The following is a 14458-nucleotide window of genomic DNA, read 5'->3' as shown; positions in this document are numbered from 1 at the left end:
AACTAAACTGTGTTTGTTTTCATGACTGAATCAACTGAATAAACAAACTGAATTTAAAGGACAACACAATTTCATACCGTTTTACTTTGTTTACATGTGGCGGACCCTGTCACATTTCTAGCTTCAAACAAAAAAACAACTTTTGTCATTCAGTTCTGGAAATAATATAACTACTTCTGAGTTTGTATCATTACCTCATTAATGAGGTTGAATTTATTTATAGTGCCCCTTTAAAGAAAATCAAAATGATTGTTATGCACAAAGCATCCTCAGGGCAGGGTGCTGGAGAGTATGCGTGATATGCAGAGAGACCAGTTCTGCAGGTCATCAGAAACTATGAGGTCACGGCAAACACACAAACAAGACATGGCTGTTTTTTTCCCCATGTTTTAATTCTTTGGGAGTAACATGATGAAAGTATTGGACAGCAGAGCGTCACCGACTCTTACACATTCACACAGCAAAGTACACGACACTGCACAGCGTGAAACACAACCATAAAAACAAAAAAAACAAAAAAGAAAGAACAACGTAAGCCTTCACGTCAAAAATGCTGGCAATAAATAGACTGATCTTATTAAATTTATATTCAATACTCTTCTGTACAGATGGTTCATGAATTACAGTACATCAACCGAACAATCCTCTTGAGGAAGAGCAACACAGTTACACACAGAGAAAAATCATGTAAACAGAGAAAAAGGAAGAAACGGGCCGAAGAGATCCTTCCGTCATACACACAGTAAACCCACACACGCATGCACGATCAGCGACCATGCAGAGGATCCAGAGTACGCCGATACGAGGCAACAAATGATAATGAATACAGTACATCTTTCTCTTTTCCCTCCACATGAAAAGGCGCACACACACACACACACACACACACACACACACACACACACACACACACACACACACACACACACACACACACACACACACACACTCGCACAATCACTCACAAAAAAGGAGCACGGGGAGCACGTGGGGTGTTCGGGAATACAAGGAGGTGGAATGTGATTCTGCAGTGGAGGGCTCAGAGATGAAAACCAGGGAGGTCGAGAGAGATGGGAACCTATTCTTCCAACGTGCGGAAGGCGTTCTGCATGTCCTCCAGTAGCTGAGCGTATTCGCCCTTGATCTTGGCCTCGCCGTCCTTCACCGGGTCCTGGAGCGAAAAAAGAAATACGGTCTTACAAACGCGAACAGAAAACTTTGAGCTATGGTCGTCATTCTCACAGTGTTTCACAAGTTAGTCAAAGAAAAGCCCCTTCTGTGTGATTATGAGTCCTCAAGCTTGAACATTACATCAAGAAAAGAAAGTGAGAAGTATGTTAACAAATTCCTCTGTTTTTTGCACTCAACTTTTTAAGAAAGGCGCTGGCGACGTCACAGTCGCTCTTTTTTTTTTGCACCCACATCCTCTGGCTCTGATGTCACGATGTCAAATAAAAAGCGCTCAGCGCTCCACCAGCGTTTTTCTGCCTGAAAAAAATGCTATGTGGACACAATCCCTAAGCCCCTAATTTTACACATAAGGCCGAAAAGGCATATTCAAGCTTTGGCACACACACCTTGAATTTCATTGAGCTGATCTTGTAGAGGATTTCTCCCATGTGCTCCTTGATCATGGCCCAGGTGATCTTGTTGTCGCTCTGAGCTGTTGTCTCCACTGCGTGTCGTGCCATGTCGTAGAAAGACACCATGTTGGAGAGAATGCCCACGGTCTTGTAGAAGGGACAGAACCTGAGGAGAAAAGACAGACATTTAAAAGATCAGTAATCAGTAGATCAGATCTGTAGTTTTAAGGTTTAGAGCCGTTCTTACATCAGATTTTACATGCACAAACTCAATGTATCTTTCTCCAACATCTATTTGAACTCTGGTCCGTGATAAGTGAGGAGACGTTTGATGTTACCTGTCATAAGGAGTGTAACCGTTCTGCTGCAGGAAGTCGTCTTTGATCAGTTTGGCCACTTCTAGGGTGATTTTATCTGTTTCTGCAAGCGATGCCTGATAAAAACAAAAGGTAAATAAAATACCTTACTAGGTGTATTTGAACAAGCAGATGTAGAGAAAATTTGGGTTTTTTTTCAGTGTATATCTGCCTTTGGAGCTACATACAGGGATAGGTGTCAGAGTCAGATTTAAATTCATCCAAAGATGAAAAGCCTTATCCTGAATTACCTTTCCAACAAGCTGCACAATCTCAGCAAGGTCCTCTTCCTCCTGCAGGATCTCCTTAGCTTTGGTACGCAGGGGCACAAACTCGGGGAAGTGCTTGTCGTAATACTCATCTAGAGCGCGAGTGTATTTGCTGTAGCTGATCAGCCAGTTGACAGATGGAAAGTGCTTCCTCTGAGCCAGCTTCTTATCCAGACCCCAGAACACCTGAGAGAGGAAATAATCAAGAGCTGAGCACCTTTATTCAACAAAGCTTCATTAGAGCGATGGTGAGGATGATAATTTCAGGTAATAACTTACCTGTACAATACCGAGGGTGGCTGAAGTGACAGGGTCAGAGAAGTCACCACCAGGAGGCGACACACTGAGAGAAAGAACAAACAGATTTAACTGTTCAGTCCAGATAAAATGTGCATGGTAACATCTCCCTCTAGTGGACAAACTAAAGCTGTACTCACGCTCCGACGATACTGACGCTGCCCTCCCTCTCAGGGTTGCCCAGACACTTCACCCTGCCAGCACGCTCATAGAAGGAGGCGAGACGGGCGCCAAGGTAGGCAGGATAACCACTGTCTGTGGGAAGATTCAGAAAACACTTGTGAGAGGACTGCACTGACACACTGGCTTTCAAACAGACAGACAGAGGCACTCACATTTGATGGATTTGCTGAAAGGTTTAAAAGGAAAAGTTCACCCAAAAATCTCCCCAATGCGGATGGAAAGCCAAGTGAAGTTTTGCAGCTCACAAAACATTTCTGGAGCTTCACATTCCAGTGTATTCCAGGTCTCCGGAAGCTCAGAGATCCCAAATTAATTTGTTTAGACACTATTTACACCCTTGACGTGCAGTCGAGCTGTGCACCCACTCCAGATGGGGTGCATGCTAATGCTTTTACCTTAGCAGCTGCAGAGAAGATTTTGACTTAAAAAAGGGTGTAAATAACGTCTACAAATAAATTTGGGATCTCAGGGCTTCCAGAGACTTTTATGCCTGACGAGCTGTATGGAGCCATTTTATGTTTTTGTTGTTTGTTATTTTAAAACAAGTCCCCATCTACTTCAGTTGTTTAGGAGAATGCTGCAATGCTGACTTTCTAAAAGCATGTGGGTGAATAGATGGAATCATTTTCATTTTTGGGTGAACTTTCCCTTTAAGCTGTAAGAAATCAGTAAAAAACACAACTGTTTCTTCTGACACTGATGAGAAATCTAAGACAGCGGTGAGCGGTTAATTGTTTGCGGAAGGGGCAGAAGATCGTGTTGGTGTTGTGAAATTCACAGATTCACTCCTACTTCCTTTTTTAAAGTGAAGGCTGATCACTACAAAAGGCCCTATTAAAAAGAGAATGATTTTCCTAATTTCCTGTAAATCTAGTCTGATGCCTGACCTGAATTTATCTCCTGATGTTTTTCAGTACATAATGCCAGAAGTACTGGAGCCTGAATCTGCCTTTAGCTCCTCTTATAATCTCCAAGAGACTCCCAACTTACCAGCAGGCATCTCAGCCAGACGGCCTGAAATCTCCCTGAGAGCCTCGGCCCAACGGGAGGTGGAGTCGGCCATCATGCTCACGTTGTATCCCATGTCTCTGAAATACTCAGACAGCGTGATTCCTGCCAAAACAAACTGAGTCAGTACAATCAGAGTAAATGAGACTCTTTAATGTAACTAATGCAAGTGATCAGAGAGTTTGTATTGTTAATAGATACCTGTGTAGATGGAGGCTTCTCTGGCAGCTACAGGCATGTTGGAGGTGTTGGCCACCAGTGCCGTTCTCTTCATGATGCTCTCCGTCTTCCCGTCCACCTCCATGGTCAGCTGTTCGCCAAACAACACTGTCAGAACACCAATCAAAGTCTAATTGGGATAAAACAAAGTAGGTGCTCTCGCTACCTACCTCAGGGAAGTCTCGCAGTACTTCTGACATCTCGTTACCACGCTCCCCGCAGCCTACGTAGATGATGACGTCACTGTTGGAGTACTTGGACAGGGACTGAGAGATGACAGTCTTTCCACAACCGAAGGCTCCGGGGATGGCTGTGGTTCCTCCCTGTACACATCTTCATGCAAAAGAGAGGTGAGAGTCAAGAAGTGATTTCAGTACAGAAGCAGTGCTGCTAGGTGAAACATTTTCAGGAGACTTACGGGAAAAGAGCGTCCAGCACTCTCTGTCCGGTCAGCAGCGGGTGATTGGCGGGCAGCTTCTCTGTGACTGGTCGTACTTGTCTGACGGGCCACACCTGAACCATGGTGAACTTCTCCTTCACCCCCTCAAACTCCAGCTCCATCACCACATCCTGAAACAGACACACACGGCATCAACACAAAGCAACATCTAACATCATCTTACTTCAGCAGTAGCTGGAGGCCTGGCGTACTCACGTTGACGTCGTAGCTTCCAGGTGGAGCCACGTAGGTCACAGTTCCTCTGTTTTTGGGAGGCAGCATGATCTTGTGCTTGATGAGGGAGTTCTCGTACACCATGCCGTAGATGTCGCCTCCTGTGATGTGACTGCCAACCTAACAGTGATTCAATAAAAGTGGTTAACTCACCGACAGTTTGAACACGTCAGGCTGAAAGTTTGAAATCTGCACAGACACGTACCCGCAGGCTCTTGCTTGGATTGAACTCCCACTTGAGGTCTCGGTTGAGGGCTCCGATGTTCACACCTCTGGGGATGTAGATGCTCTGTGTGAGGTCGTTAATGTCCTTCAGTGGTCGCTGGATACCATCAAAGATGGAGCCCATGATTCCTGGACCCAACTCCACGGAGAGAGGTTTCCCCGTCCGCAGCACGGGATCTCCAACAGACACACCGGCTGGATTCTAGCTCAGGAATTCTAATATAGCGTGATGTGAGTGTAGCGTTTATCAGTGTGCTGGCCCCTAATCATGCAACCTGGATGAGAGACGCAAGACGTACAGACATTTTTTATTCAAATAACCATGGTACTCACTCGCTTTGTCCACATACCATTAATCAGAATTTAGTAAAATGTCACTCTCTTACAGTGCACCTTATGCTGCCTCTAGGGCAGTTCAAAGCCCTCATCTCAGATCTTGTTTTATTTCATCGTAAATGCTTTTAACTAAACTGTAGCTTTAGTTTATTACTCTTGTATTTATTCATGTAATTCTACTTTATGCTTCACTGTTTGTATTTTTTTGTTTGTATTCACTCCACAGCATGTGTATCCTGTATTTTAACTTTAAGCTGTAATACGTTGTTGTTATTGTTAAACTGTTTCGTTCTACATCTAGATGCCAGTGTAAATGATGTCCTCAATGTTTTGTTTTTAAACAAAATATATAAAGTAAATGGAAGGATGGGAAAGTTCTACTAAATATTGTTACAAAGTGAAGTATGTTCAAAATCATTTTTACTATAATACCATTTATTTGTTATCGTCTACAGACCCCTGGATGATTTGTTTCTCGACTGTATATTGATTTCCTTTGTAGCATTTCGGGGAACTTAAAATTAATGCAGTGTAACTGTATATCTGGTCTATTTTATTTACATTTTTTTCATTTAGAAATCTAATTTTAAGGCACTTCATTTTAATAATTCTTTGTTGCTATGGGTTAAAACATTTTTATGTTGTGTTTGATGGTAATCCATCTGTTTATTGTCCATTTTATAATTTGAAAGAGCTGAGTCTTCTGTGCTAAACTAGTCAATAACAATACAAATACTGTTCATAAATTCTTGAAAAACAGGTGTCATTACACACAGACTTATCCATGCATCACTCTCTCCTCTCTCTTGTCTAATTTTTGGCCTTTGATTGAATCAAATGGATTATCTTGAAAGAATGTACACGGCAGAGCTGCCACACAATGAATCAATATGAAAGCTGTCACATCAAGTAACGGCAGGGGCTGGACAGTCACGTGGTCAAAAGGATACATGTCTCCTCGTAGACCTGGATGGTGGCCATGTCTCCCTCCAGCCTGATAATCTCTCCCACCAGCTCACTGTGGCCGACACGGACCAGCTCGTACATGGCTGCTCCCGCCATGGCTGTGGCTGTCACCACTATAAACACAAACAAAGTAAACAATCAGACTGAATGCAGTTGAACAATCCACAGGAAGTCAAAAAGCTGTAGCTGAACAAGAATATCCCACTTTTATATTTATATAGTAATATATATTCATGTGTGCTAGCCAACCTGGTCCAGAGACTCCATGAACGTATCCAAACTCGCTCTCTCTCTCCTCATCCCTGATCTTGGGCAGCTTGGACATGTCCATCTTCACAGATTTATGAGTCCAACTGGAGGGAGAGGAGAGAAAGGGTGAAGGAAAGAGGAAAAAGGGTGAGGCAACAGAGAACTAAAGGGAAGGAGGTTAACCAGAGGACTGCAGGAGAGGCCATCTTGGTCCCTTTCAACAACACAACCACTGTGTCAGCTTTTTAATTATTGAAAACTTTTATTAGCAGTCTGTGGGTAGGAGTGCTTTGATTACTGCCGTTACAGTTAAATGCATTTGAGACCACAGAGTGTCACCAGTCTGTAGCATAACTGGTGCACCTTTAAGTTAATATGAAAAAACCCATTTTGTTCACAACGACAGCAAAAATGTCAAACGTGCTAGTTCCAGCTTCTCAAATATGAGGATTTGCTGCTTTTCTTTGTCATTTAGGATAGGAAATAAGGAGTCTCTGGGTTTTCCACTGATTGTTGAGACAAAAGAAGAAATCTGCAGATGTCCCTTTTCTGACATTTGTTATAATTGTCAAAAAAGTTCAAATTAATCAATTCATTGTGAAAACAATGAGCAGATTAACTGATGAAATAAATAATCATTAATTACAGCACCAACTCAAAGGTAAAACTTTTTTTGATTATTACTTTTTGGCCTTTCTGGATGATAGGACGGGGAATGACATGCAGCAAAGGGTAGGTAAAAACAAATTAATTTAACTAAACTTTGCTGCATCACCATAATTTTCGGTATGATACTTAACACAAAATGACTTTTAGCAACCAATTCAAAGGGAAGGGAATATTTTCTTTTCTTTTTTTAATAATTGAAATAAAATCTAAAATACTATTGTCAGAATCCACATATTCACACACAGCAATTTGTCTGGCGCTGTGCTGGGACCTTGGTAGTGACACCCCCTGCTGTAACCATAGAAACCGCCAGGGAAACACAGTAAAATCCTTGCTCACGACTCTACATTTCTCAGCATTACTGAGCCTGATCTAGGCCATCCCCCTCAGCTCCTTCTCTTTCTTGGCTGCCGCAAACACCTCAGGTCCAGTAGTACAGTCGGTTAGTGTGACGCGTCAGGCTAACATTAGAGAGGAATCCCACAGAGTGGCACGTTCCTCTGTTTTCCTTTCATATATGTACGGACATATTCCTGTTTAATACAGCCTCCCAGGGGTGCATGTTGCATAATTTGTCTCCTATTATTCATATTTTTCTGTCATATTCACATCATATATCTGCAAGACACTACCCGGACTCCACTCATGCAGGAGTAACAAGAACACAAGCTGTCATCAGTCGTGACAGAAAGCCATCCCCATAGAGAGCTGACTGCAGATGATCTGCTCACATTAAAAAGCATCTTTATCAGCTATATACTGCACGCATCAGACATCAGTCATCATGCTCAGTCTATTTAAATGTGGAAATTCTCATCTCTATCGGATAATCACATCACATACGCAGTACTCTACATCCATGCCCTTTTCTTGTCCTTCCCACTGATGTACAGATCTTCCTGTTTACGCCAGGCTGCTTAACCCATCTGTGCAGGAGTATAGTAGCACCACCAACAGGTCAATGCAGGAATAACAAGAATGACACCTAAAAAAGGCTTCGCTCTGTTCCTCTGGCAAAGACCAAAAACTACAAAATGATCTCAGTAATAATGTGTTTTAATTTCAATTTAAAGGTTTGACTAAAAAATTGAGCATCAGTGTTTACCTGATAAAGAGCAGCATACAGTGGGAAGATAAGCTCTATTGTTCTAATGATTAATGTCCATAAAATCACACAAAACTGTTTGATTAATTGTAAATAAAGCCTTAGATGTCATTAACTTTATATTTGTTACAAGCCTCTTTACAAAGCAGTTTAGGTCAATTCTCATAATAATCCTGGCTACAATAACAGACATGACACTTGATCATATGATCCTGGCACATGACTGGCTGGCCTGGCTGTATGTATGAGTCTCTTTAAGGAAGTGGAAAAGTAGCATGGCTCAAAACTGGGAAGTACAAATCAAGACTGTGTGCGGAAACAATTGAGAAATCCTTCCCCCTGACAACAATCCTCCACAGAAGATAGGCATGGAAGTGATTTTTACCCTTAATTATCATACCACTGACCTCAGATTTAAGCTGGCCAGGTTGTGATGGGTGGTAAAGAAAGGTTGGAATGGCTGTTGTCACCATATGTCAAATCAAAATGACAAATGGATAGCTTGAAATCAGGTTTGTTTGTTTATCTAGACTCATTATTACATATTTGAGCTGAAGGACAACTCTTTAACAACACTGAGGAGAGGTTAGTATGTGTAGGTACTGGTGTCTGTGCAGATATAGGCCCAGAAATGTTACATGTAAGTGAGATGACCATGAAAAGCCCCCTGACACACAGATGTTAATTGCCAACTCCTTGAATGCATGTAGCTTATCGCATGAGAGTCAGCTGATTTATACTGTTTTAATGGAGAATAACCATACTTTTAGTAGATATTTAAAGACATTTTGATGACCTGGTGGCCTGCGTGTGGTGTATGATGACCGTGGCATTGCTCTGAAACTGTTCTCAGAGCAGCATATTCAGTTTGATAGCTTTCCTCGAAACTGTACTCTTGCTAGCTTAAATGACACATCGAGGAGAAACTAAAATACAGCCGATAAATCACGAATAGACATGTCTGTCATTTCCACTCATTCCCACTTTGTTTCAACGGTGAAAATAACGTGGCTAGCCCCGTTTGTTATTCAGTATTATGAAAACGATAGCAAGACTGGTGTCTCGGCCTGGCTGAAAACTGCTGGCTCCACCGTTTTGGCGCAACGGGCTAACTACTACATTATTCCGTTGTCAACACTCAACAAAGCCGTCTGTAACATCGAAAATGTGCGACAAAAATACAATAGTTACCGTCTGGTTGTGAGGTGGTGGTTTACTGTCTTGCCTCGAGAGAGAAACGATGGTGGCTGTGATGCGTGACAGCGGAGAGAGATCAGCTGACTTCATTCACTCGCTGCTCGGTTTTACTGCTGGGCCACTGCAACTGCCGCCATTTTGGATCCGCCCCCTACAGCAGGAATAAAAGTTCATAATATCATATCATATCATATTATATCATATCATATATTTTCCCCCTTATAATACCATCTGTTTCTGCATCTACTATTATATTGTGCAAGACATTTAAATGAGTAATTGATATGTGCAGAAATGTATGAAATTAACACAGGACTGTAGATGTTTGTGTCCTGCATTTCATTCAGTTTGTAGTCCTATTGTGCACATCCCTAATTAATTTTGCATGTTATTTAAAACGTCTACATGGTGTATATCAGAGGGACCCTCGGCTTATTTTTGCCCCCCAAGCAAATTACTGTGGCCCTGCAGGCTGTAATTAAGGATTTAATTATTATTTTTTAGACTTTAATGTATTCTCAACACTCGGACAGGGTGAGGGGCCACTTATGCCATGAGATGACTTTCTGTCACTATGCCTTCTCTGCTAATATCAGCAACGTTTGAGCCAAAATTGACACAAATTGCAATAATTATTTACACCGATCTGAAATGAGGTGATGCTAAAAGGGACGAAATGTTCTATACCCAAGTATTGTATTTAGTGATTTCTCTCTAAAAAAAAAGTGGTCTGATTATGTTTGTATGGTAAGTTTTATGATTTTTATCTTATTTCCGCGACAGCTTATTAGAAAGCACTTGCCTTTTTAATTTAATTTCGCAAAACTACAAAACCAGTCCTAAAAATGAAAGCAGTTGTAACATACATGGGGGTTTTGTGCCCCGTGTTCGGCCTGATAGGTTGTGCTTCCTGTCAGGTTTAATACAAATCCCGCCTCGTTCGCTATGATTGACAGCTCTAATCCCAACCATAGCGCCAGATTACTCAAGCCTTCATATCTCAAATTTGACGACAAAAATATATAGTATAACACAAACACGGAAAATATCCGAATGATTGTTATAATATTATATATTGTAGGTAAACACAGCTAGCATTGTGTATTTCCCTGACAGACCAAACTCAGGGCACAAAAAGTCCCAGAGCCGCACAGCAGTGCTTGTGCGCATGCGGGGGTCAGGGTTGACAGTCTCCACACAGTCGTGGAAGGAGTGCGGCGGCTAAGCTAACTGCAACCACCGCAACTAGCTACATGTGGAGGGTAAAACGGGAGGCATCCCCGACCCTAACTCTGTCAAAATTCCTCCTTTTTACCCAGAACAACTCTAAAGTTCAGCCTCATCGAAAATAAGGGATAATATCTGTTTACAATGAAAGGGTGAGTGTAAGCTTTTGAGTCACGAATAAGTAGCTTAGCACGAGTAAAGTTTTTCCTGTCTGTTTTTTTTTTCTACAAGGGGAGGCGGGGAGGAGACGGCGAGGCTAGCTAGCTCGCTAAGCTACTTTTATTTGGGTGTAGGACAGAAATACATCCGACAGCACCGTTACCGTAACGACTCGAGCGCGGATATTCTCGTTAATTTAAGCCGCTTGTCGGTCCGTTCAGGTCGCGAACAAGCGAAGCTAACTAGCTAGCTGCTAGTGGGAAGCTGAGTCAGTAAACCCACTCTAGCTAAGCTAAATAGGCAGACCCTGGGTCTCAGGTATTTTGTGTGGTCGCGTCAAAGTCGACAACAGCTCAACTGAACTTCAGCTGCAGTAAACTAGTGAATCTAAATTAGCTACTTGACAAGTCACTGGCGCAGACAGCTTGTGTTTGTCAGCTAACGTTACGGTATTAGCGTTACACCCGACATCAACTTCAGAGTTTGTGCCAGCTTGCTCAGCGTAACTTGACATGTCAAAGTTGCACACTAGCAGTGATGCTCGATGTTGTAACACATTTCTGGCTAAGGTCTCGATTCTCAGATCAAGCCCTCAGCCAGGGGCGATTAACGCTGAATTGTGTTAATTGTTCGGATAGTTGCCGTTTGATGTGTGGACGGATGCTGGCACTGTACATCCTGATGAGCAACACACGTGACCAACAGCTGTTTTTTTGGACGTGTAGATGCCTATAAATACAACTGTGAACCTTTCAACCACACGAGCTGGAGAGTTGTTTGGGTCACTCACACAGACACTGTCACACACACTTTCCCAGGCTATCTTTGAGTTGACTCTTGATTTTAGCAAGTAAGAATAATTCAAGAATGACTAAACAAGTGGTTTGAGGTGTTGATGTTTTGTTGAAAGATGATTTAGGTAGATTGTGTCTGGCATCAGGAAACACTGTATGGCATCCCATTGCGCTGTGTGACATTTGTGGGTCAGCGGCACAGCTTCCACCACATCTGGATTGGTTATCATTTGATTTTACTGATCATTACACATAGGGGCTGCAACTTTACAGTTCTTAAGATTAACAATTATTATGTCTATTAGTTTTTTTTAATCAATTAATTACTTGGATGGTCTATAAAATGTCAGAAAATAGTGAAAAATCTGCCGAAAGCAGAACTGGGCATCTTCAAATGTTTTGTTTTGTTCAACCATCTAAACCCAAATATGTTTAGTTTAAAGGTGTACTATGTAGTGTATTTAATTTTAATCAGAAGAGAAAGATCTTAATTGACTGATTTTTTTTTTTTTTTTTTTTTTTTTATGCCTAAGCTAAATCAAGAAACAAACTGACCTTAAAGGACAACACAATTTCATACCGTTTTACTTTGTTTATATGTGGCGGACCCTGCCACCTTTCTAGCTTCAAACAGTGTTCTGGGGACTTTATTGGTCAGTCATTTGACCGTTTTGCTCTTGTTCCAGTAGCCGGATCGAGCTGGGGGATGTTACGCCCCACAACATTAAGCAGCTGAAACGCCTGAACCAGGTCATCTTTCCTGTCAGCTACAACGACAAGTTTTACAAAGATGTATTGGAAGTTGGAGAGCTTGCAAAGCTAGGTAAGAAACATCACTCATGTAACCTACTCCGAAATAACCTTTTAAAAAAAAGTTTTTTGTTTGTTTTTTTAAAAAAAGCATGAAGTGTTGGTGATGTTTGAGTCTTACCTCTTTTTTGTCTTGCAGCATACTTCAATGACATTGCAGTGGGTGCTGTGTGCTGCAGAGTGGATCACTCTCAGAACCAGAAGAGACTGTACATCATGACGCTCGGCTGTCTAGCACCCTACCGTAGACTCGGAATTGGTAAGGAGCTCCAAATGTCTAGAAGATGCTGCAGTGCACCTTTTGATCTTGTGTTTTGTTTTTCTAACTTTGCCTTTGTCTTTTTCTCCAGGTACAAAGATGCTGAATCATGTGCTAAACATCTGTGAGAAGGATGGCACTTTTGACAACATTTACCTGTGAGTGTCTAATGGTAGAAATTATCTTTTTGTAGTCAACTCTAGCTACAGCTCCGCACACTTTCAGGCTAGATTAATTAGATCTTTCTTTATTGGAACTGATTTAAGTTACAGATTCTTTCTTTCATTTTTACTTTTTGTTCTCCCAGTGACTAAATTTCACCTTTCCCTCCCCAGTCATGTGCAGATCAGCAATGAGTCAGCCATTCACTTTTACCAGAAGTTTGGCTTTGAGATCATCGAAACAAAAAAGAATTACTACAAGAGGATAGAGCCCGCAGATGCCCATGTGTTGCAGAAGAGTCTGCGCAGCCCATGTGCACAGCCCACCGGAGAGCTTCAGAAGGCAGAGTAGGGGCACAGCGTTTGGAAAGAGCACAGACGTGCCCGCCTCCACAGAAACAGAACTGTGACAAATGCCCCAGGGTCGACACATTCAACACTTTCTTCAAAGGACGCTAAAAAGAGAAAACAAATTTAAAGTACAAAAAATGCTGCATTTATTTTGCAAAGGGGTCCCCTTTGATTTTTTGCATATTTTATTCCTTCCCTTTCCTCATACAGATAATTGAAAATGACAAAAAGCTCAGTATCCAAAAGTGCTCCTATGGCAAAAGATGCCAACGACAGTTTTAGACTTGGTGAAGGGGGAGGGTGTGGTGTTTGCAAATCATACTGTTTGTGTTTGAGTTGTTTTTATGCGGTTATAAAGCTAACGGGGACGTATCTATACTGTTGAGCAAAAGGAAACAGTTGGTTTGAAGCTGTAAAAGTGTTTGAAAGACCATCACTGACACACGCTAGTCCCAGCTGGTCAGCTTGGAGTGATGCTATGAGTTGTTACATGGAACAGTCACGACTCCATTCCCTCGCCACCTGAACCCTGGGATTTATGGGAACTGTGTCTGACCAGTTTTGTTGAAATGTCATGTCCAGAGGGGAGCAACAGAAATGTATCCCCTCGGTACAGGCGTGAGGAAGGCTGAACGGTTTTGAGGTGGTGGGAAGACGTGGTCACCACTCATAATTTCTGAATAACTTTATTTTCCAGCCTGTTAATTTAATTCCCCTTCAACTGTTATTTTTATTTTTTACATCAAAATGGCAAATGGTTCAGAGGTTCTCCTGGGTTTACTGCTAAGAGTGAAAACATTAAGGAGTAAAAGAAAACAAACAAAAACAAAACATTGTTGTATTGAATGTGTGACTGAGGACACTCCACAATGTCTTGTGAGGGATGTTCGAGTAACAACAGATTGGCCGTTTTGGATTAGATTGGGCATTATTTTTAGTACTAAAATGAAGGTGTGTGAGAATGTGTGTCTCTAAACGCATGGAAGTGTTTGGAGACATCTTGCCTTAAACACCTTTGGCACTTTATGTAGCCACCTTGCAGAAATGGTATACTCAAACTTCCTGCATCAGTCAGCTTCTGTTGTTACACACACCTTCATTAGGTTTTGAAGCTCTGCAGATAGTTTGGAAATTTTGGTATGGTCTTTTGAACAGCGTTTTACCCCGAGGAAGCTCTGACCCCTCTGCATGCAAGGAGAGTTGTGTCCTCTCCACTGTAGTATAAGCATGTTTTTCCTTTCTTTGAAGAATTTTATCTTTTCTGGAGCTCTATATTGTAAGACTTTTTAACGTCTAAATAAAGGAATTACTATTTGCAGTAAATGTGTTGCTCGTTGTCTCATTCTTGTATATTTGCAAAGT

At 41.8% G+C, this 14458-nt stretch overlaps 2 protein-coding genes across 3 annotated transcripts; one reads left to right on the top strand and one right to left on the bottom strand.

Annotated features, from left to right (window-relative positions):
* Positions 1-371: 371 nt before the first annotated feature.
* atp6v1ab (ATPase H+ transporting V1 subunit Ab) lies at positions 372-9417 on the bottom strand. The gene is made up of 15 exons (XM_073488911.1): positions 9330-9417; positions 6365-6468; positions 6100-6228; positions 4794-5008; positions 4571-4708; positions 4334-4485; positions 4086-4248; positions 3898-4006; positions 3679-3801; positions 2646-2760; positions 2488-2551; positions 2191-2394; positions 1922-2016; positions 1578-1749; positions 372-1171 (listed from the first exon to the last, which is right to left on the bottom strand). The coding sequence occupies exons 2-15, from the start codon at positions 6444-6446 to the stop codon at positions 1079-1081; spliced, it is 1854 nt and encodes a 617-aa protein (XP_073345012.1). The 5' UTR covers positions 6447-6468; positions 9330-9417; the 3' UTR covers positions 372-1078.
* A 1106-nt stretch (positions 9418-10523) lies between these two features.
* Positions 10524-14419, top strand: naa50 (N-alpha-acetyltransferase 50, NatE catalytic subunit). Of its 2 annotated transcripts, none has more exons than XM_073488726.1 (5): positions 10524-10714; positions 12205-12338; positions 12465-12584; positions 12676-12742; positions 12920-14419. In XM_073488726.1, exons 1-5 carry the CDS (start codon positions 10707-10709, stop codon positions 13095-13097), a joined length of 507 nt encoding a protein of 168 aa, XP_073344827.1. In that variant the 5' UTR covers positions 10524-10706; the 3' UTR covers positions 13098-14419. The 2 variants fall into 2 exon arrangements, with proteins under 2 accessions (XP_073344827.1, XP_073344826.1); XM_073488725.1 differs by having other exon boundaries at positions 10533-10714; positions 12202-12338.
* The last annotated feature ends 39 nt before the right edge of the window (positions 14420-14458 follow it).

This window comes from Pagrus major, chromosome 19 (genome assembly GCF_040436345.1).
Source record: "Pagrus major chromosome 19, Pma_NU_1.0".
In the NCBI taxonomy this organism is placed as follows: Eukaryota; Metazoa; Chordata; class Actinopteri; order Spariformes; family Sparidae; genus Pagrus; species Pagrus major.
Note: the sequence above shows the minus strand (reverse complement) of the source record. Positions and strands in the feature narration are given on the sequence as shown.

What these genes read in the sequence shown, in the direction of transcription:
- atp6v1ab (XM_073488911.1), bottom strand. Translation starts at nt 6,446, where the DNA reads ATGGACATGTCCAAGCTGCCCAAGATCAGGGATGAGGAGAGAGAGAGC. An exon ending in CTGGAAGCTACGACGTCAAC is followed by an intron (nt 4,486 to 4,570) that starts GTGAGTACGCCA and finishes TGTCTGTTTCAG; the next exon opens with GATGTGGTGATGGAGCTGGA. An exon ending in TACTGCGAGACTTCCCTGAG is followed by an intron (nt 4,007 to 4,085) that starts GTAGGTAGCGAG and finishes TTTGGCGAACAG; the next exon opens with CTGACCATGGAGGTGGACGG.
- naa50 (XM_073488725.1), top strand. An exon ending in TGGAGAGCTTGCAAAGCTAG is followed by an intron (nt 12,339 to 12,464) that starts GTAAGAAACATC and finishes TTTGTCTTGCAG; the next exon opens with CATACTTCAATGACATTGCA. An exon ending in CTACCGTAGACTCGGAATTG is followed by an intron (nt 12,585 to 12,675) that starts GTAAGGAGCTCC and finishes CTTTTTCTCCAG; the next exon opens with GTACAAAGATGCTGAATCAT.